This window comes from Hipposideros armiger, unplaced genomic scaffold (assembly GCF_001890085.2).
Source record: "Hipposideros armiger isolate ML-2016 unplaced genomic scaffold, ASM189008v1 scaffold_0, whole genome shotgun sequence".
Taxonomy (NCBI): domain Eukaryota; kingdom Metazoa; phylum Chordata; class Mammalia; order Chiroptera; family Hipposideridae; genus Hipposideros; species Hipposideros armiger.
In genome coordinates this window covers 11388915-11411900 of record NW_017731350.1, presented here as the reverse complement: position 1 = coordinate 11411900, position 22986 = coordinate 11388915, and the positions used below count along the sequence as shown (strand labels likewise).

General features: G+C 40.0%; 1 protein-coding gene across 1 annotated transcript in view; it reads right to left on the bottom strand.

The window, feature by feature from the left end:
• The window catches only part of NBAS (NBAS subunit of NRZ tethering complex), a 302133-nt gene that overhangs the window by 264559 nt on the left and 14588 nt on the right, over nucleotides 1-22986 (bottom strand). Inside the window, exons 7-9 of the mRNA XM_019656632.1 lie at nucleotides 15085-15218; nucleotides 13111-13244; nucleotides 11395-11493 (exon numbers count right to left, since the gene is read on the bottom strand). Of these exons, the coding sequence (XP_019512177.1) occupies nucleotides 11395-11493; nucleotides 13111-13244; nucleotides 15085-15218 (367 nt within the window). The remainder of the gene's footprint in view (nucleotides 1-11394; nucleotides 11494-13110; nucleotides 13245-15084; nucleotides 15219-22986) is intronic.

Below are 22986 nucleotides of genomic sequence, written 5' to 3'. Positions count from 1 at the left end.
ATTACTCTCCAAAAGCATCTCAGAGGTCTAGATGGAACTTACACCTCACAGGAGGAGACAAAATTTGCCCAGGCCCTCGGGTCAACCTTTCAGGTGGGGGGGACAGAAAGCGGCACCCGAAGCATCACACATATGTGAGGCTGATTAACTGGGGCAGCTAAACATGACACTGCAAATCATTTCCAAAAATTATTATAAAGGATATATTGAGAAGATCCAAGGTGATAATTGTTGGAAGAATCTGCCATCTAGTGGCTTAAAACTTCCTGAAGCCAAGATAAGGAAGTTTGAAATCATAGAGGGAGACTCGGATGTGCCCAGCCCTACACACAACCAGCAAGGGCGGACAGGGAAAGAAAGAAAAAACGGCCTGTCTCAAAATTGAACAGTGCTTGAGATCATACCTGGTAGAGTCAGGGCTTGACAACGTACTTCACGCCTAGAAGCTATTCCTCTCTTGGGATAACTGCAATGTTCCCAATTGTAATTCATTTTAGTATATCTAAAACATTCTTTACTACAAAAATCCTATTAGTTCAATATTTAAAATTCTGTTTACCGTTACTTAGTAGATAAAGGATAAGAAAACATACATAACCGTGACTCTATGCGTCAATGGCTCTCTAACGTAAGTATGCATCAGAACCACTAGAGGGCTTGCAAAAACCCAGACTGCGGGCGGCTCCTCCAGGTCTGACTCAGTGGGTCTAGGGCGCACCCAAGAGTTCGCACATCTGACAGCCTCTCCGGGTGAGTGTGGTGCTGCTGGTACAGGCCCCACACTGTGAGAATGCAGAGCTTTGCCTTACGTGGGAATCTGTAAGCTGAGCTCTGGAAGACAAAGTTCACTATAAAACACAGTATGAAGCGTCACACTATTTAGTCAACACACGCTTAAGGCTAATCATAGAAAATGGATTGTATTGAATGCTTAGTAGTTAAAGACAAAACATGAGAATGTTTCTTGGATGGAGAAAGCACTATTGAAGATTACTTAGTTCAGTAATAAAATTTCCTTTTCCTGGCAATTTGATAATTAGGTATTTAATGTATTTAAAATTGAGTGGTACCTGGTTATAAATTCCTTAAATTACCTGGGGTGCCAAAAAAATGTATACAAGTGAACACTTTGGTCAACGTTGCTCAAGCAGTAGTTCACTGTAATCAGAAGTGTCTGGACACTGATGGTAACCACTTTGAGGACCTCTTGTGATTGCAGAAGTCAAACGTGACTTGTATTCATCTTTTGTTATCAGTATATATTGAGTATTATAATTTTAATAGTTTTCCTTTCTTAAAACGTGTGTGTGTGTGTGTGTGTGTGTGTGTATATGTGTATATATATATATTTTTTGGCACCCTTTGCATAATTTATAATTCAGAATCAAGAGGTACAGGAAAATCTATAAAGTTCAACACTCCTTGCTTTATACCTTCCAAGAAGAACTGGACCCATGCTTGGATGGTTGGATGGCACAGAATAGAGGTCACCTAACATTTTCCATAACAGGACAGATAATAAATATTTTAATCTCCGTGCACTATGTGGTATCTTTCACAACTACTCACTTCTGTCATTGTGCAAGAAAGCACAGACAACATATTTTAAAAGTGCAGCTATGTTCTAATAAAATTTTACTTTATTGACACTGAAATTTGAATTTCATGTAATTTTCATGGGTCAGAAAATAGTCTTCATTTTTTTTTCAAACATTTTTTTAAAACTGTACAATCCATTATTGGCTCACAGGCCATACAAAAACAGGCCAGATTTGGCCCACAGGCCATTGTCTGCCAACCCATGGACAGAGAAAAGCTTACTGAGCACGAGAATCAGAAGACACAGTTTACCGTTTAACCGTCACGCCATCTTAGGAAAGTCCTTAACCTCACGGAGCTTCAGATTCTCCATCTACAGAAGTGCAGCTGTGATAGGATCTTACAGGACTGCGAAGACTAGGATTCAGTAAGTACCTGGTAATCAGTCAAGACTCCATCAAGTTCATTTTCTCAGCAATAATCTTAACTGAAAGGTCAAGTGAATTCAATATCAATTTAGGACGTGCCTAAAATTTGAAAGGTACTGTGCTAGCAGTGCAGGCAATACTGCAAAAGGAAACCAAATTTTCCCTCCCCTAAAGGAATTTATAGTCCTGTGGGTTGATGAGGCTGTAATTTCACCTAAGAAAGGTTTGAAAAACCCTTTTCAGGCCTTCCATTCATACAGTTGTGTTCCACCTGAGCTCTTAAATTTGAATTCTGCCAAAGTCAGGCTTTCACTCATTTACTCAATACTTACTGTGCACCCTGTTTGCCAGGTTGTGTTGTAAGTGCTGAAAATAGAGCTACAAGTAACACAGATAAAGTTTCTACCCTCAGTTTACATTCCAGAGCATCAGTATTGCTTTTACCCTTTTCCATATGTTCTGACAAAGCCAAGTAAATGTTAACAATTGAACCAGAATTTACTGACAGATTCTCCAGGCAAAGCACTGCAATGAGCACTGATGACCCAGCACTAAGACGCTCGCCCTCAGGGAGGCCACACCCCAGCAGGTTACCAAGTGTTGAATAAATGTATTCTTTCTTACCAACGTAAAGATGGATTCTAACTGGTCAACCCAGCCAAACATTGTACAGCAGACAGACAGACGAGAACACAAACAGGAAGGACATTCCAGGCAAACGAAAAAAACAAGAAGCACAAAGGCTTTAAAAACAAAGACATCCTGAGAAATGCAAGAATTTACATATGTCTCACGTTCTCTGGAGCAGGAGTCAGCAAACTACAGCCTCTGGACCAAATCCGGCCCACCGCCTATTTTTGTGAATAAAGCTTTATTGGAACACAGTAACACTCATTGATTTATATGTGGTTTATGGCTGCTTTCACACTACAATGGAAGAATTGAGTAGTTACCGCAGAGACCATCTGGCCATTTACAGAAACCAAAAACAGGTCTCCTGTCTCCTAATCCAGTACACATTCTAGTACATCAAAAATATATTTTTTTAAATTTTTCTATTTGTCTATAAAACATAACTAAGTATCATCGTTTCATTCCTATAAAATAAGCTAAAAACTCAATAGACTTTTTTCAACTCTCTACTCCCAGAAGGGATCCACAACAGCTAGCATCACTCCAAGTAGAACAAGAAATTCAATCTGGCCCAAGTTATTCCTTAAAATTGTATTGCCACAAATCTTTGCAGAGGGAATGTGGAGCAGTCCTTATAACTGGGGGGACGGAGGAGGTATAAACAAAATATCTTGCTGAAGAGCAATGAAATTCACTGACATATAAGGTTATCATATCTAGTTAAACTACAACCAAAACACTCTGAAAGAAGGGCTGGGGGTAGAGAGATTGACTGAACCAGATTCAATAATTTATGAAGATCTTTGAAGGCCCATTTAAATGTAACGGTAACATAATAAGAATTAGCCTCTACTAACAAAGAATCTCCAAATGGAGGCGTGATGGATGGGTCAAAGCTGATTTCCAAATAATTTAATACTTTTCAATGCTTGACCAAAAAGGTCAAATTAATACAGCATTGGCTTCGACTTAAAAGCCAGGCAGCTGAGGACTAAGATGCTTCTGAGTCACACGTGTCTGTCTGTCTGTTTACATATTCTGGATGAAAACAGGTCACAGGATATAGCCAAGACTCACTGCCCTGCCTCCCTGGACACAAATGCCTATGAAACAAAACAGAAAACAAAAAATTAGCCTGTGACACTCAGAAGTCCCTTAATTTATATCTAAGGGCTTTACCTCTACGGACACCATGTATTGGGTTGTCGGAAAAGTCATGACGCATTTTTGCAATGAAAAACATAAAAAAAAAAAATACGTCATGACTTTTCCGACAACCCAATAGCTTTCTCTACAGACAACAGCGGCTCTGCATTTCTCTTCAAAAAACCAACCTGAACTTATGGAAGAATTTTCTCATGCTGGAGGAATGAGAAATTGAGAAGCAAAATGAAAAACACCTGGAATATAAGGTCAACTCAATTACTGACAAACCTGTACTTCTCAGGTACAAGGTGCGCATTCATCTCTCACAACAGCCTCTACATTACCAAAGGCCAAATGTACTCTCTCAGCAATGGAAGGCAATCAGCAATGAGCATGACTAAAGCACTCATTCCTTGTCTAGAAGCAACCCTTCATAAAATTATTAATCTTATCTAGTTAGGGTTTATGAAAAATTTACAATGCAATTTATACCTATCTGCTCCTCCAGATGTCAACAAAGTGTATCTCCACATATCAATGCCCTGATCCGCCCAGAATATATACGACCTTTGGAACCAAAGAGAAAGACAGGCAATGTAAGGACTGTGAAGTCCACTAATTACTCTCCAAAAGCATCTCAGAGGTCTAGATGGAACTTACACCTCACAGGAGGAGACAAAATTTGCCCAGGCCCTCGGGTCAACCTTTCAGGTAGGGAACTTCCAACACTATCTTCTTGGTATCATGTCACCTAAGAGCTCATTCAGTCACTAAAAATTTCTGATACACACACACACACACACACACACACACACACACACACACACACACTACATACTAGCTATTTATTTGGAATGCTCCCTTTATCCCATGAGCATCAAGGACTCATGTATTTAAAATGCTTAAGGTTTTGTTTAGGAGAAATGAGACGACCAAATCAGAACACAGAAAGCATAGCCCTTTAACACTTCAGCATGTCATTACTTAAAGGTATTCCTCAGTCTCCCCTAAAATTAACAGCTTCCTAAAGACCCCGTCCTGCTCCATCTTCTGAGCCTTTCCCAGAGCAGCAGCAGTCCCTACTGGTGGTGCATGATGGGGGCAACGCGGTTTCCCAATGACTCTTCAACAGAGCAGTTTGTAATCTGATTGTAATCTACTTTAAGGCAACCTGAAACCACAGTTTATCAGTCCCTGTAAATGTGGTTCAAGTTCTTTCTGTAGAATCTGTATTTGGCCTAAAACACAGCTGACTAAGAGAAAAAGGCAGCGGGGGGGGGGGGGGGGGCAAAAATAAAAACCTTGAATCATCCTTTGCACAACCATGATACACATTAATCAATCCTGATTGTTCCCCATAGACTGTAGGAAACATGATTCTTTCTTAACATAAAGGGTTCAAATGAAAGCCTATTTAAAGGATCTATTTTTCCTTTTTTATTCATTCCTTTATTTATTATAGTTCTATGAGATGATTTACATCCCATAACTCACAGACATAAGCAATTTTTAGGAGTAATGGAAAATTTCTAAAACTGATTGTAATAGAGTTTGCACAACTCTGTAACATACTAAAAATCACTGAATTATACATTTAAAGTCAGTATCACAAGGTCACCAAGGTTTTTCAGCATGAGTGGCTTTTCAAAAGGGCCCAAGAAAAGTGGCATGTTTTCCACCATTTGTCTTTGCTGAAATGTAAATTAAGGTCTAAAGAAGCTGACTTCAAACGCTAAATAATTATCTTTGTGTAGTTATCAAGGAACTGCAGGAGATTCAAAGTTGAACAAGTCAGATTTTGCTTGTAAAAATGCACTGTGACATTAGGAATAAAACCTTTAAAAATCTATATACTGTTAAAAGCAACATCATTTAAAAATATGCACACAGATGAAACCTTGTATTTGAACTTAACTCACATTGAGTGCCCTTCATTGTGGATACATGGCTCCCACACTAGACTGTGCGCTCCTAGAGGGAAGACAATACACTGAATCTCCACCACCAAGCACAGGACCCGCGGAGACTAAGTTGAATGCCGTCCCTCTAAGAAATGCAGAGAAGGTAAGAGATTCCTCTTAGCTATAACCAGGTACAATGTAAGCCAAAATTAACAAGTTAACAGGACAGAGAGAACACTGAGAACAGAAAAGAGAAGGCAGGAAAGTGATGGGGGGCAGGGGGTGGCGGGATTTCAGGAGGGGGAGCAGGACTGGAGTGTGAGATGGCTTGGGGAGGGTGAAATACAGCCATTAGGCTGGAGTTAGGATACGTTAAAAAGAAAATCGTCAAAATCAGCACATCCACAGAGCTTATCCCAAAGCTTCTCAATTATTTTTTTTTTATATTACCCATTTTACCACCTCAATTTCTCTTCCTCAACAGTGCTCGCAGCATCAGGCAAAACAATGAATTTCATAAAACCTTGATTTTGTATATTCCCAATTTATCCCAACTCCACTCTGGCTGATTTATTTCATATTTATAAAATCCTTGTAGATGATAAATATCACAGGCTTATATTCCTAGAGTAACCGAAAATAAATAAAAACGTGATGACTATTTCAGCTTCTTCCATTTAAAAAAACCCATATAATGAAAAACAAACAAGCTAGCACTATTTTTGTCAGACACAACAGGGCGTCGCACATACTCCTTGCTTTGTAATAATTTTCATTCAGAAACCTTCACGCAGTCATCCATCTTCGAGCTGACTGTTACCAAGAGTTGTATATGACTGCAGAACCAAGGAGAGCCCCCTCCCCCGCATTCTGGGGTTTGGTAATATATTTCACTTTCCAGAATTTTTATATAGAGGTCATCCCCCAAAAAATGCCTTTGCTTAGATCCTGGGCCAGAAAGTGAAAGCCTGAAAAATAATAAATGAAATCTGACTTATCATGTAATAACTATTTAGTGTATGATAATTTCAAACCTATGCTCCCAAGTGAACCCCACTTACCCTCTTGAAATACTGTGAGGAAAAAAGAAACCAAATACCAGCCTTGGCAATCAATCAAGACAGTGGGATGGTCAGTATGAAATAAAACAAACAGAAATGGCAAAGAATCAAGATATAAAATACGCTTCTTTAAAGGGGACAAGAAAAATAAAACAGAAAAGTAGGGGATGGACAAGAATACGAAATAGAGAAGAAAAAGAGAAAAATTAAAAGAAACAATTTTTCTTCTCCACTCAGGAAATTAGAATTACTTCTCCAAGGAGCCCACAGACAGAGAGCTATCAATTAACAGAGTTCTTATACTAGAAGATGCTGGGACTTTTACATTCTTGGTCTCCAAGTATCTGACATGATAATGGGAGATGTAGGATCTACTCATCAGAACAGGAAAAAATAATAACGTGATATATACATAAGTAGTGTCCAAATGTGGCACAAACAGAGAACAGCAATTATATGCAGGAAAAAGACTAGGCCCTTGCTGCCTGCGGTCTGAACTAGTGCACGTCATCTGTGCGCCACCAGACTCTCGTCTCCCCACTGAATCTACATCCCCCAAAGCACACCTGACCGCATTTCCTCACCTCAACCACTGGCATCCCTAACCAGCAGGCTGACACTTAATACCAATTATCTGACCTCACACTGTCTTTCCAGCGCCCTGCCCCCCATCACCACCACCTCCTCCCCTCCCCACCACACACACACCTCACAGTGCCAGCCAAGCGACAGCAGTGGCAGTTTCCCAGAAGTACACTGTAGCTGCCTTCCTCGTCACTGTCACCTTGTCTGGAATGCCCATCATGTCCATATCGCATGCATTCTCCAAAACAAGTCCAAGGGCCACCTGCCATCTTCCCTGATCCTACAAGGAAGGAGTATCTCCTTTGTCTGGATGCCCACAAAACCACCCACACGCTTTCAAGGCCCTTGTTTCTAGTTTGCAATCCAGTTTACACACACACACACACACACACACACATTTTATATCTTTATATTTTTATATATATAAATATGTCTTTATATATAAATATACCGGGGATGCCAAAAAATGTATACACATGACTTGTATTCATCTTTTGTTATCGGTATATATTGAGTATTATAATTTCAATACAGTTTTTTCCTTTCTTAAGTGTGTACATTTTGGGGCATCCTCTGTACATATAAATATGTCTTTGGTTGTACTGTCATGGCTGCTTCGATGCATGTCCTGAAGAGCCAGAAGTCGCATGGTGCCAGATCCGGTGAATAAGGTGGATGAGGACACACCGTAATGTTTTTATTTGACAGAAATTACTGAACCAAAAGCGATGTGTGACACGGAGTGTTGTCATGACAGAAGATGAAGTAAAGACACTCATGAAAGAGGACTTCCAGAACTGCTTCAGAAAGTGGCAAGAATGACAGGATAAGTGTGCTCGAAGCCAGGGGGAGTATACTGAGGGGGGTGAAGGGCAATGTGTCTTTTCCTGTAATAAATTTTTTATTTAAACATTCACCATAATTTCAATCACACCACACACACACACACACACACACATACACACACACGACACACACAACACACACACACACATACATATGAAAATATACATATTTAAATAGAGAAAATGTATATTAGACATCAGAAATATACGCTAGATCTATATGCATAGCTATAATATATGTACATACTATTTCCCGTTCAACCATATGAGACCCTGAGGTCAGAACTGTCCTCCATCTTTACATCCTTCACAAAACCTAACATGATGTGTTGCACACAGCAAGTTACAATAAATAAGAGTGATGGAAAGTAGTGCAGCTAAAGATAAAATAGGTATTCTACCTCATCCATCTACCTAATAACAGACATTTCTCTAACAAAACGCATACACTTTTTAAGGGGTCCCTCATCAGTAATCAAGTCAATGTAAATTAAAACCACAATAAGATATTCTTTTATACCTACCAGATTAGCAAATATTTAAGTCTGACAGCATCAAGAGTGCTAATAAGAATATAAAACAAGGGCCGGCCGAGTGGTGCATTGGTTAAGAGCTGGCTTGGGATGCCAGAGGGCCCCGGTTTGGATCCCACATATGAGGGTCAGTAACACTGCCCTCTACAGCTAAGATGCTGAACAACAGCTCCACCTGGAGCTGGGCTGCCATGAGTTGCCGGCTACGGCGTAGGCTGCAGCCCCTGTGGCAGTGGGTTGCCATGGCTACCGTGTGTAGCCAGCAGCCACAGTGAGCGGCCGTCCAGAAGCCAGTGATGGATCTGCCTCACCCGGAAGAGCACAATGATGGTGCCAACATGGGCCAGTGAAGCAACGTCCTCCACAACTAGACTGAAGAACAAAACGACAGCAACTTGTCTGTTCCCCTTCCCCCAATTCCCCAGCGCTATTCCCATCCCCCAATTCCCCAATAAAAATCTTAAAAAATATAAAACAACAAAAACTTTCATATACTGCTGATGAAATTGTAAATTGGAAGAACCATTCTCGAAAACATTTACATTTCCTAGTAAAGTTTAAGATGCGCTTACCTGACAATTTAACAATTCCACTGCTAGTTATTATATACACTACAGAAATTCTTGCACATATGTGTCAGAGAAATGCACAATAAATTTTACCCCAGTACTGTTTTTATAACCAAAAAACAAAACTGGAAACAAACTAAATTTTCATCTACAGGAGAATGGATAAATATGCTGCAATATATTCATAGAATGAAATATTCTAATGGTAATTAAAAATGAATGAACTAGAGAAATATGCATCAAAAAGCAAGTCTCAAAGCAAGACTTCTATGTCTTCTGTGTGATTCCATTTACAGAAAGTCAAATAGCAAAACTAAATATGAATAACTGGTAAAACTATAAAGAAAGCAAGAAAATGATAAACAAAATTCGGGACAGTGGTTGTCTCTAGGGGGACGGAGGGGATGGGCTCAGGGGAGAGCACAAAGGAGTTTTCGGTGTGTGGGACATGGATGTGGGTGTGAGTGTGGGGGCTGTTCTTCTGTAGAATACAATTTTCATAATAATAAAATTCTGAACAAAAGACAAGAACAGACCTATGATTGAATAGCATAGAAAACTTACACACATTGTCAATCAAAAAATCTTAAGTACACTGGGAGTCAGAAAGTTGAAGGACTTGCAAACAGGCAGAGTAAGCCTGAAAATTCAGAACTCAATTTGCAGATGTTGAACCATCCTTGTGCCCCTGGGATGAACCCCACTTGATCGTGATGTATAATCTTTTTAATTCATTGTTGTATTCGATTTGCTAGAATTTTGTTTAGGATTTTTGAATCTGTATTCATCAGCGATATTGATCTGTAATTTTCTTTTTTTGTGTTATCTTTACCAGGTTTTGGTATCAGGGTAATGTTAGCCTCATAAAATGAGTTCGGGGTATGTACACAAAAAATCTGAAAACATTTATCCAAAAAGGCATATGTGCTCCGATGTTCACTGCAGCTTTATTTACAGTGGCCAAGACATGGAAACAACCAAAATGTCCTTCGATAGATGCCTGGATATAGAAGATGTAGTATATAGACACAATGAAATATTATTCTGCCGTAAGATGAAATAGTACCATCTGCAACAACAAAGATGGATCTTGAGATTATGTTATGCAAAATAAGTCAGACAGAAAAAGTCGAGAACCATATGACTTCACTGATATGTGGGATACAAAACTGAAAGCAACAAAAGAACAAGACAAAGAAACAAAAATTCATGGACCCAGACAACAGTTTAGTGGTTACCAGAGGGTACGGGGGGAAGGGGTGGTAGATGAGGGTAAAGGGGAACAAATATATGGTGATGGAAGGAAAACTGATTCTGGGTGGTGAACACAGAATGTGATACATAGATGATGTATTACAGAATTGTACACTTGAAACCTATGTAATTTTACTAACCACTGTTACCCCAATAAATTTTAATTAAAAGAAAAAATTTTTAAAATTCAGAACTCAAACTAGGTTTGTCTGACTCACAAGTTGATATTCTTCCCATTTCGAGAACCAAAAATTTAGCTTGGTTAATTTATAAAATATATGTAAATTTTATTCTCATATAACAAAATTAAAGAGAAGAAATCATTGGAATTAGAAAATGCCCAAAGTTTCCAGTGACTCTCAGTTGACACGGCAAACAGACCAAGCAGTGGCAGAGATGAAGTCTGGGATACAGTAGTTGTAGGAAGCAGCTGTCCAACAATCAAAGGACTCACAGACAGGGTAAGTCTAACAGTGCAACAATCAAAGCGGCCAAACTTACAAAAAAGGAAAGGAATCTGTAATGTCTACTAGGCCCTTCTATACAAGTGCACTTTATATGTAGTATTTTAAGAGCTCTCTCAACAATGAGAAGAGGTAGGGATTACGCACATTTTTACAGATGAGAAAAATAAGATTTAGAGGGTCAAGGGAGAAGAAGGAATTCCTCAGTGAGCACTGTCAGCGCCCCACCTGGCTCAGGGCCCAGTCAGCCACACATGAGCAGGAGCGCTCAGAAAAGGACTACAACAATATTAAGATACTTAAGATAACTATGCACAAGAGAAGAAAATGAGAAGGCCGAAATGAGAATCAGAATGGACAATTTCTTCTAAAACAGGACGAAGATTTCTACATCCACTTAATACCCCACCAAATACGAGAACAAGTGGATGCTTACCTGTGGCCAGGATGGTATACAGCTGTGTTGATTCCATGAGGATAATGACTACTGAAGCTGAAACAGTGGCTCTCCTGATAGCTCTGATTTGTTCCAACACTAAATTTAAGGTAAAAAAGAAATCAATGCCATTAAGCCACAGTAAGTTATCAACCACTAAAAACCCACTAAAATGTCTATAATGTAAAAGACAGGTAAGACCACATACTGGTGAGGATGTAAAGCAACCAGAACTGATACATTATAGTGAGAATGTGAATGATACAAAAACTTTAGAAAAAGGTCTGGCAGTCTTATAAACTATCTATACCCTATAACTCAGCAATTCTACTCAATATTGGCCCAGTAGAAATGAAAACGTAGGTTCCTAAAGCTTGTGCCAGAATGGTCATAGAAGTTTCATAGCCCAAACCTGGAAACTCAGGTATGCATCAACAAAAGAATGGGTAAGCAAATCATGAATGTTATGGACTGCATGTTCTGACCCCACCCCCACCCCCACAGATTGAAAGCTTGCATCCTCCCCAAAATGCATGTGTGAAAACTCTAATGCTAATGCAATGGTATTTGCAAGTGGGGTCTTGGGAAGGTAAGTAGGTCATAAGGGTGGAGCCCTCATGAATAGGATTTGCTCCCTCATGAGAAGAGGCCAGAGAGCTAGTTAGCTCTCTTTCCACCAAGTGGGGATACAAAAAGTCAGCAGTCTGCAAGCCAGAAGGGGGTCCTCACCAGAGCCCACCATACTGGCACCCTGAATTCAGACTCCCAGCACCCAGGACTGGGAGAAATAAACTTCTGTTGCTGATAAGCCACACAGTTTATGGTATTTTGTCCTACCAACCCAAACTAAGACACATGAGATATTCATATAATGAAATGCTAATCAACAATAAAATGGAATAAGCTGATACATATAAAAACATGGATGAATCTCAAAATATTCTGAGGCCGGCCGAGTGGCTCAGTTGGTTAAGAGCTCGCTCAGGAGTTTGAGCTCTGAGCCAACAGCAGTTCGAGTCCCGGCCCAAGCTGAGCAGCCGCTGAGCTGCCAACAGGTAGAGGATGGCTCAGCTAAAAAAAAAGTTTTCAAAATATTCTGAATGAAGACTTAAACAAAAGAGTACATACTATGAGTCCATTAATGTGAATTACTAGAAAGGCAAAACTAATCTATGATAGAAAAAAACTATAAACAGTAGTTGTTCTGGGGGTGAGTGTGGACAAAGATTTACTAGAAAGGGGCAGGAGGGAAGAACTTTCTAGCAAGATGGCAATGTTCTGTATCTGGACAGGGGTTTGAACTGCACAAGTATATACATTTGTCATAACTCACTGGCTGATATACTTACATCTGTGCATTTTGTTGTATGCAAATTTTATCTCAAAAGAAAGAAAACTATAAGCAAATACTGAGCTTTAATTAATGATATGCATGCTAAAGTACCAAAATTCATTAAAAAATAAGATTGATTAATGGCTGGATAGAGGGATGGGAAGAAATGTGACATAGCAAGTATAGTAAAATGCTAATAGAATTCAAGTGGAGGCATATGAGTTTTCACTATACAATTCTTTCAACTTTCCTATTATATTTGCAACTTTTTTTAATAAAATGCTGAAAGAAAAAAAAAAGGAGAAGAAAAACAACAAAATCAGACACTACACCAGAGAAATAAACATTTCAAATGGGTCTTCCCAAAAAAAGTATTTTATTACCTTACAAAGTAACTTCTAAGTTCTCCTCGGTAACTGATGACTAAAAGTTCTGCAGACCACTGTGCACTTGCTTTATATTCTAAAAATATCAACCCAGCAATGGCATAGCTCAAATCACCTGGTAAACTAGATGCCTGTAGAAGAGGGGGAAATTAAATTACTAAAAAGGTAGATGTTAACATATATACAACTGGAAGATATCCGAGACATTGGCCTTACCAGGTGCGGTTTAAATAAGAGAGCCCAGAATTGATCTGTATACTGAAGCAGCATGCAAACCCACGTGCCATGAACCAGATACCCAGGCCTCCACCATCCCTCCAAACTCACGCTGCAACCACAGCAGCCTCCCTAGACAAGATATTCACTTAGATAAGTGAGTTTTATGTTCAGACTTGGCTTCCGTGGCAAAAAAGGAAAAAAAAAAAAAGTCATGCCACCATTCAACCTCAATGAGTTCTAAAATACAGAATTCAGATATAAGCCTTCACATGTTCATTTCACACCCAGCAGTGACCAATGCTAAAAAAAAAGTCTCCGATTACTTTGTATTTGCCTAATCAGCAACTTAAAGGACAGGACACAAAACCACTCACTCAGCGCCAACCTTTTTTCATCGTCTAAATATCAGGTTATCCTGCTAAGGATCTGAGGGCGCATGCACCTTGGGAAGCGCACACAATCAAGTTGTCCGCCCTGAATGGCTTTTCAGTGGGAACCAGGCAACAAAATACTGTGGCCACAGCCCCTGAATACCGGCTACATGGCTAGTCCAAATTGAGATGTGCTATAAATATAAAAATGCACACCAAATTTCAAGAAAAAATGTACCAAAGTAAAATATCTCATAATAATTTTTACATTGATTACATGTTGAAATGATATTTAGGATTTATTGGAGTAAATAAAAGATATAAATTTTACCTGTTTCTTTTAACTCAATTCAATTACTAAAAAATTTAAAATCACATATGGGGTGTGTGTGTGTGTGTGTGTGTGTGTGTGTGTAGCTCACATGACATTTCTATCAGACACTGTTAGTCTAGAAAAGAGCAATACAAACATCTTAGCTTGGTTCCCCAGGACTTCCGTAATATGAGCCCAACATGCTGTTTTAAGTTTTTCCACGCATTATTTCTGAACAAAAATCATTCTGTAGCTCACTGGTTCTCAACCTAGCTTCTCATTAGAATCCACTTAATCCAACTGATTAAGTTTTTAATCAGCTGGAAAAAATATTAATGACTAGGGCCCACACAGATCAACGAAAGCAGAATTTCTAGGAGGGAAGCCAGGGTCTATTTTGTTTGTTTTTGTTTTCTTTGTAAAGCTTCCCAGGTGATTCTGGGATACAGCCCAGTTAGAAACACTGTTCTACCTGTCCCTGTATCTGCTCACCTAAGCAAGAAGGATACAAAGTAAAAAGCACTGGATTCCTAAGAGAGACACTTGCTAACTTCACTGCCATGGAAAAGGTCATTTTACTCTCTCTCTCAATTTCAGTTCTCTAAAGTATAAAATGCAGGTAATATCAGCCGAAACTACTGGAAGGACTGTTGTGATTATTGAACAAGAATGCAGTACATCAAAGTCATCAGTACAAAGCACTGTACAAGTTATTACCACCACTAATTGTTTTCTCCACTCTCCCCTTGAGGGTAACAAATTCCAGCCCTCCTCCAAGCTGTTCCTATTGGGACAGCCCACTGACTTTCTTTACCTCGCTGGAACTTTACAACAGCTTTCGGTGTCTATTTAGTTTTTGCTTACTACCATGCTTTAATAATGGTGGATTACACATCTGGATAGCGCATTACAAAAATACAAAGAATAATTATTTCATGTAGACTCTTAAGCTCACAATTTATTATTCAGATGTATATTTATATTTCCCCTTTCTTCACATTCATTCGAGTACCTATGCATAAAAGGCGTTCAAAAACAGTAGCTTATTGGTTTCAGGCAGGAACGTACCGGGGCAATAACAAAGAGTTCACTTCCCATGAGATCAAACACCCTCACGGTTCCCGTGCTTTCTGCATAGGCCAGCAGGGTACAGTCATAACTCCATGCTACACGTCTCCACTGGGGTTTCGGGTCTTTGGGAACTGGAATGAAAAGAAAGAAGTGCTTTTAACAAGATACTGTAAAGACAGCTAACGCTTCAAGTGACTGCAACTGAAGTATCCAACTATATCATATCATGTCCGAAGGATCTCTGATGCTTCAGTTCATTAGAAAAGAACACTTCAAGGAAACCCACTGCAAGTAAGCGTGGGAAATGGAAGCCAGCAAGCTCTGCCCACTTCCTGGGTGAAGTCTACCGACACCAGGGGTTGCTGCGTGCTGAGTGTGCCCTAGTCTGTTAACAGCTCGGGAATAGTACACCTCAAAATACTTAGGAAGTTAGAAGATCAACAGCGCAGAGAATGCGCAGCAAATAATACCAATCCAATGACTTCAGTTTCTCTAAAAGCAAAAACATGAAAATTTCAACTAAGGGCTATTAAATATATCAAATATAGATGTCGAGGTAATATAAAGCAGGATGATGCTGACAGTATTAGAGAAACACACACACACATACACACCAAACCACACACACACAAAATAGAATGTATATTAGCCAGGAGAATCAAGAACTGTCCTTAGTTGCACAATTATAAGATTTTGATATTCAACACGTTAATAATCCAACACCTACATTTTTTGTTTTGAATTTTACAATAGAGAGAAAGGCCATCAGGTGCAAAAAAAAAAAAAAAAAAAAAAAAAGACTGTGAAACTCAAAGCTGTGTTGAGGTTTTTGATGTTTTGTCGGCTTTAATTTCCCTTTACTAGAATCCCGAAACTGGACACACAGGTAGGACCAGGAACTTCCCTTTACCACCAGGAATTCCAAAAGATGAGGAGACCCCAGGTGATACCATGAGTTGAGAGCAGAACAAAGCCCAGAAACTCAGCGTCCTGCCTTCCCACGCAGTGTGAGTGCCACACAACACACTGCCGCCTGGGTTTGGCCTTAGGACTGCCTCCGAGATGCTTCTGACATTTACCACGTCTCCACTCCTCTGCCAGCATCCCAGTTCAGGCTTCATCGTCTTTTGCTTAGACTCACCACAGTCTTCCTTCATGCCTTCTGTCTCCTTCCCTCTAAGCTTGCCTCAGTACTACTCGAAGATACCTTTCTAAAACAGAAAGATGAACAGATCACATCTTTCTGCTGCTTTAAAATCCCTGATGGTTCTCAATTTGCAACACAATCAAGTCCCGGCTCCTCCGTGTACATGGAAGGGCCTGCATGAACGGTCTCACCATAGCTCTCCAGCCTCACCTCCCCCTACCTATCTATTAACCCACCAACACACCCACCTGGCATGTGAGCAAACCATCAATACTCGAGTCTGTCTTTCATACACATCGCTGCCTCCACCTAGGATGTTCCTCTCCAATATTACTCAAAGGGTTCTTGTTTGCTACAACCTGTGGTAACGAACTATTACTTCTTCCTTGACACTCTTCAGAACTCATGGCTCTCCTCTCTGTGCCCCAAATACGCTGTGCATGAGTCTTTCAGAGCATTTATCACATCATATTGTTTACGTGACTGCTTCCCCCACAAGGCTCTGAACTCGCTGATGAAATTAGAGACGATGTCTTAGTCAACAGTGCCATCCCAGAACCAGGAACAGAAAGTGATCAATGTTTGACTAGTGGGTAAAGCCCAAGACTCAGGACAATCTAAACTAACAGGGCAAGGAAATGGGAAGGGTTTACCATCCCACAAGGACTACCAAACAATTAAACGTTCATGATATAAATGAAGTCGCCTCCCACCTAAACGGTGCTGTAGGATTCAGACTGCCCTCCTAGCTCTGTCATAGATGTAACCCCTGTTCTGTATATGGGGAAAGTATACCAAGCACCAGTGAGTTTCTTCATTTTGACTATTGATCAACAGGCAAAAAGTCTGCAAAATAATCCAAGAGAGGCCCCTGAACACAGGAGGGTCTAGTGGATTTTATTAAAGCCTAACAATATATTGCATTCACTCAGAAAACGCAATTTCTAGGTGGGAATAAAATGGAGGGGAAAAAATCAGTTCCCTATCTTCAGATGGCTTTTTTTTTTTAAATCAAACTTAGAAGTAAACACAGGCACAAAACAATAACCACCACCACATAAGGCCTACCTATGCACAAATGTTACGTACACGCCAGCAAGAGGACGACTTAAGGCCCTGAAAAAATCCGTGCAAAAGAAACAGCAACCTTTTTCCATTATTGCTGTTTTACCTGTGGTAACACTTTTCCCCTTATTTCATTTTATAGGCTAGATTTATGCACGACGTTCTGTATCTGTTCTGAAATAAATTCCATCTGAAGGGGATCTGTTGATACTGTTACTTTTAGTTGCAATCATTAGCTCCAGAAAACTTAACATGTGTGTTTTGACCCAGATAAAGATAGGTTTTTACTCCAATGTAAGATTTTACATAACAATGTGAAAATAAAGACTTTATCACGGGATTTTTCCAGCTGCCTGTGTGGTTTTGGAGAGGAATGAACAGTAGATTTTTACAAAGCAAGTGTCAATGGAGTTGTCTGAAAATAATTCAAAAAGGCTGAATTTTAAAAGGCGGGTAAAGTTAACCAGCCTCTGACAACTGCCACGGTCACGGTGAAGCTGTTCATACCCGCTCACATCTTGCACCAGCTGCAGCCCCTTCCACCTGCCAGCTGTCAAGCTCTTTCCGCCTCAGAGCCCCTGTCCAGGCTGTTTTTTCTGCCGGGAACACGCTTTCCCCGAAAGCTTCCCTGGCTCGTTTTCGCCCTTCAGGTCTCAACTTAAGCATCACTCCCTGCGACCACCCTGTCTGAGCCTCAGACAGAGCCCATTATGATCGTCCGTTCCAATGATTTCCTTCCCTTCACAGCTCTATCCCACACCATAATATCACATGTATCTATCTACTTTGTATTGGCGTCCTTACTCATTAGACTCTAAACTCTAAAATGTCGGGTGCTGTGCCCAGTGGACTTGGTACCTATCACCACCGCTCAGCACTCACGCATATAATAGGCACTCAAGTGCTGAGGGCGCTCACTGACCCAAATGAGAGGTGGAAGATGTCAAGGAGTAAAAAATAAGAACCACTGGGCTCTATTCTCAGTGCTGCCGTAAGACGGCCGGGGCGACCCTGGGGAGATCGCCAAGGCGCCGTTTCCTCTTCTGCAAAATGAAGGGTTCGATGAACAATCTCTCACATACATTCTTTGACAGTGTTTCGTTTTTCAATTGTAGTTGACATAGATTCATTTTCAGGTGTACAAAATAGGGATTCAACATTTATATACCATATGAAATGAACGCCACGGTAAGTCTAGCAGCCATCTGTCACCATACAAAGTTATTACAATATTAACTATATTCTGTGTGCTGTACATTACTTCCCCATGACTTATTTTATACCTGGAAGTCTGGACCTCTTAATGTGCTTCACTTTTTTGTACACCCCTCCACTCTCCTCCCCTCTGACAATCATCAGTTTGTTCTCTGTATCTATGAGTGTGTTTCTGTCTTGTTTTCTAGAGGGTATTATGCTAAGTGAAATAAGTCAGACAGAGAAAAACAAATACTGTATGATTTTATTTATATGTGAAATTGAAAAAAACATTCTTTGACTTTTAAATCAAGAACCACTGAGCGAGAGCAAACTAGTGGGGCTAGGAAGGCATGCTGAGAAGCTAAATATTTAAATGTTTGAAATAACAGCATCTGTAGGAGACATGAGAAAAAGTTTATAATCCTAGAATAAGAAATGACTAAATATCGTAAGAAACCTTGATGTAATAAAGGGGGAAAAATGCAAATGCAATTACAAAAAAAAAAAAAAAGAAGAAGAAAACAGCCCCAGAGAAAAAAAGGCACCATAAGAAATTTTAAAAACAAATCGATTGGGTAAAAATACTTGCAACATATATGACAAAGGGTTAACACTTGCACTATGGAGAAATATTACAAACCAATAAGAAAAAGTCAAGTATTCTAAGAGGATTCATAAGCACAAGGATATGATCTAACATTTCACAAAAAAATAAAAATAGACACTTAACATATGCTATACCTAATAACTAAAGATATGCAAATTAAAACTGAGATGCTTTTTCTTTTGCCTGCAAACCTGATGAATATTTTAAAAATAGGTAACATATGGTGCCGACAATGGAGAAAAGAAATGGCTTCAATTATACCTTTTCATGGTGGTAAAAATAGGTATAAGTTTCTGAAGGAATTATAGCAATAGCTATCACAGTTTACAAACTACACCCGTAGACAAACAGGATGTCTTTTCCCAGCACCGTTAAGAAGAGGAAGGGGGACAAAAATGGGTGAGACGCACAGGAAGAAAACAAGCCACCATAAACCACCTAAATTTCTACCAAGAGAGGAATAAATAAAATGTGGCTCACATTCTTACAACAGAGAAGAATGCAAATTGAGAAGATAATCTTGTCTTCACTTTTTCTACTTCTGTGTTGTTGGAATTTATTACAAATATGTACTGCTTTTGTAATTTAAAAATAAAACGACCAAGTAACTAGTTTCAGTCTAGGCTTTTCACCACAAAAGAAAAACATGTCAAGGAACTGTTTTTGGAGACTGTGCTACAGGCAGCACAGCTTGTGATCACTGGGACGGGGACACAAATGAGGTGAGCCCCAGAATCACCCTTGCTTTCTGCCAGTAGGCACTTTCTGGACTACAGTACATGAAAAGGGACCTCAAAAAGGACATGGAAGTCTCACCACTGAGGAGATAAAGACTGGAGTTTGGACCTACTAAGCTAGACTAGAATTTGATGACACAGAAAACAGTATGATGGTTACCAGACAGGAAGGAGATGGGGGCCGGATGAGGAGGGTAAAGAGGGTCAAATATACGGTGACAAAAGGAGACTAGACTTTGGGTGATGAGCACACAATGCAATATACAGATGATATATTATAGAACTGTACACCTTAAACAATGTTAATAACCAATGTTAGTGCAATAAATTAAATTTTAAAAATTGCAAGGCAGCATTCCAAAGAGGAGTGAGCCAGAAGAGGAATCCTGGGTCTTCAGGCAAGCACAGAGCTGCACACACACACACAGAGAGGTCCTACAAAGCTAAGGAGGGGGTAAGTATCAGGAAAAACAACTTCCAGAGCCTGGAGACGATTTGGAAATGTTTGAGTTCCATCCCATCACAGTGCAGGCTTCACCTAACACTCTGAGTATTCATAAGAGATCCCAGAAAAGCTTCACCTTAAAGTAGGGCTTACCTAACCCTAAAGTAAAAGCTACTCTGAACCGCATCTTACAACATTTAAAAATAAGCCTTAAAAAAAAAAGCATATCCACAAAGAATATCCACTCCTCAGAAAAAAACTTAATACTCTATTAAGAAAGATAACAGGGCCGGCCAAGTGGCTCAGCTGGTTAAGAGCTCACTTGGGATGCCAGCTCTGAGCAGCAGGGCTGCGGTTCAGATCCCACATTGAGCGCCAGTGACGCTCGCCCTCTACAGCTAAGATAGTGAACAACAGCTCGAGCTGGAGCTGGGCTGCTGTGAGTCCCCGGCGATGGCATAGGTTGCAGTGGGCTGCCGTGAGCTACATGAGTGGCTGGCTGGCAGCCAGCGTGAGCGGCCAGCAGCCAGTGTGAACTGCTGGGAGCCGCTGGGAGCGGCCGACCAATTACCGGCGACCGATCTGCTTCATCTGGGAAAAGCGCAACGGTTATACCAACATGGGCCAATGAAGCGACGTCCTCCACAACTAGACTGAAGAACAAAAACAGCAATTTGTCTACCTGTCTTCCCCTTCCCCGATTCCCCAATAAAATCTTTAAAAAAAAAAAAAGATAACAAATGTCAGACACTCAATAAGCATAGCAGCCATAATGTTAAGCATACAATCTAAAGTTCCTAGATATGTGAAGCAAAAAATTAATCCATAATCATGAGAAAACGATCAATAGGCCCAGAAATGATACAGAATGAGGAATAAGCAGACAAGGGCTTCAAAAAATATTTGGGGAGTCGGCCGAGTGGCACATTGGTTAAGAGTTGGCTTGGGAGTGCCAGCTCTGAGCAGCAGGACCCTGGTTCAGATCCCATGAGGGCCAGTGACACTGCACCCTCTACAGCTAAGATGATGAACAACAGCTCGACCTGGAGCTGGGCTGCCAGAAGTCACCGGTGACAGCGTAGGCTGCAGTGGGGCTGCAGTGGGGCTGCAGTGGGCTGCCGTGAGCTACGTGAGCAGCCAGCAGCCAGGGTGAGCTGCCAAGAGCCGCCATGAGCTGCCGTCCAATGGCCGGCGACCAATCTGCCTCACCCGGGAAGAGCGCAATGAACACAACACGGGCCAGTGGAGCAATGCCCTCCACAACTAGACTGAAAAACAAAAGGACAGCAGCTTGTCTGTTCCCCTCCCCCAATTCCCCAATAAAATCTTTAAAAAAAACATATTTGGGAATTCAAAGAAAATATAAATAAGAAATAGAAAATCTCAACAGAGTCTGATGCAAATGATAAAAGAATCAAACAAATTTCTGAAATGAAAAATCCACTGGATGGATTAATCACTGCAGGAAAAAAAATTATATATATATATAAGTATATGTATGCTTCCACCTTGAAGACTTAGCAGAAGAAACCATCCAAACTGAAGAATGGAGAAGACAGACTGAAGAACTTAATAGAACATCAGTGGACAGCAGAGCAATCACAGCCTGTCTGTAACACATACAGTCATCTTGCCAGAAGACGGGGAAAAGGACATTGGGTGAGAAAATTGCACTGAATTTTAAATAATATCCATAAATTATGTAAACTGAATAAACTTTACAAATCCACTAATATAAGAGGTTCAGTGAACCTAAAGCAGGATAAACTGGGGCCAAAAAAAAATAAAAAATCAAGGCACATGATAATCAAATTTCTGAAAACCAATGATGAAGAGAAAATCTTAAAAGCAGCCAAAGAAAAATAGGATACTTGATATACAGGGAAACAATCACAGCAATTAAAGATTTCTCACAAAAAAAAAAAAAAAAAACAACAACACAATGACATATTTCAAGAGCTGAAAAGTGGGGGCGGGGGGAGAAGACATCAACTTAGAATTCTATACCTAGAGAAAGTATTTTACAAAAATGAAGGCAAAATGAAAAATGGCTTCAGACAAATATTGAATTTGTTATCAACAGGCTTGCATTATACAAAACGTTAAATAAATTTTTCGTTGAAGGAAACGCAATCAAATGGAAACTCAGTTTTACAAAGAAAGTGACAGAAACTGAAAATAGAGGTAATACAAAAGATTTGTCACTTGTTTTGTAAATTCTTAAAAAGTTACTTGATAAAACTTATCGTGGGGGTTTAACACATGTAAAAGCAACTGACAATAGTACAAAAGTGTGGGAGTGGATGGATATATACTATGTAATAATTTTTAAATGCACACTGTAAACCCTAGAGCAAATGCTAAAAGGAAACAAAGAATAAGACAAATAGAGAAAACAAATATCCAGAGGGTAGAATTAAACCTACCGTATTTGCCGGCGTATAAGACGACTGGGCGTATAAGACGACCCCCTAACATTTCCACTCAAAATACAGAGTTTGTTATATACTCGCCGTATAAGACTACCCCCTCTTCCGCACACCTTCCACACACCAAATAAAAGGTAAAACAATATCAGATTTTTGCGAGTGTGGTAAAATCGCATAACAGCAAAATCGCATAACAGCCGAGCATACACCCAGCAGCGCTGCTGATGCCTGAACGGTATGTGGAATGAAGTGGGCGGGCATCGGGAGGCCAC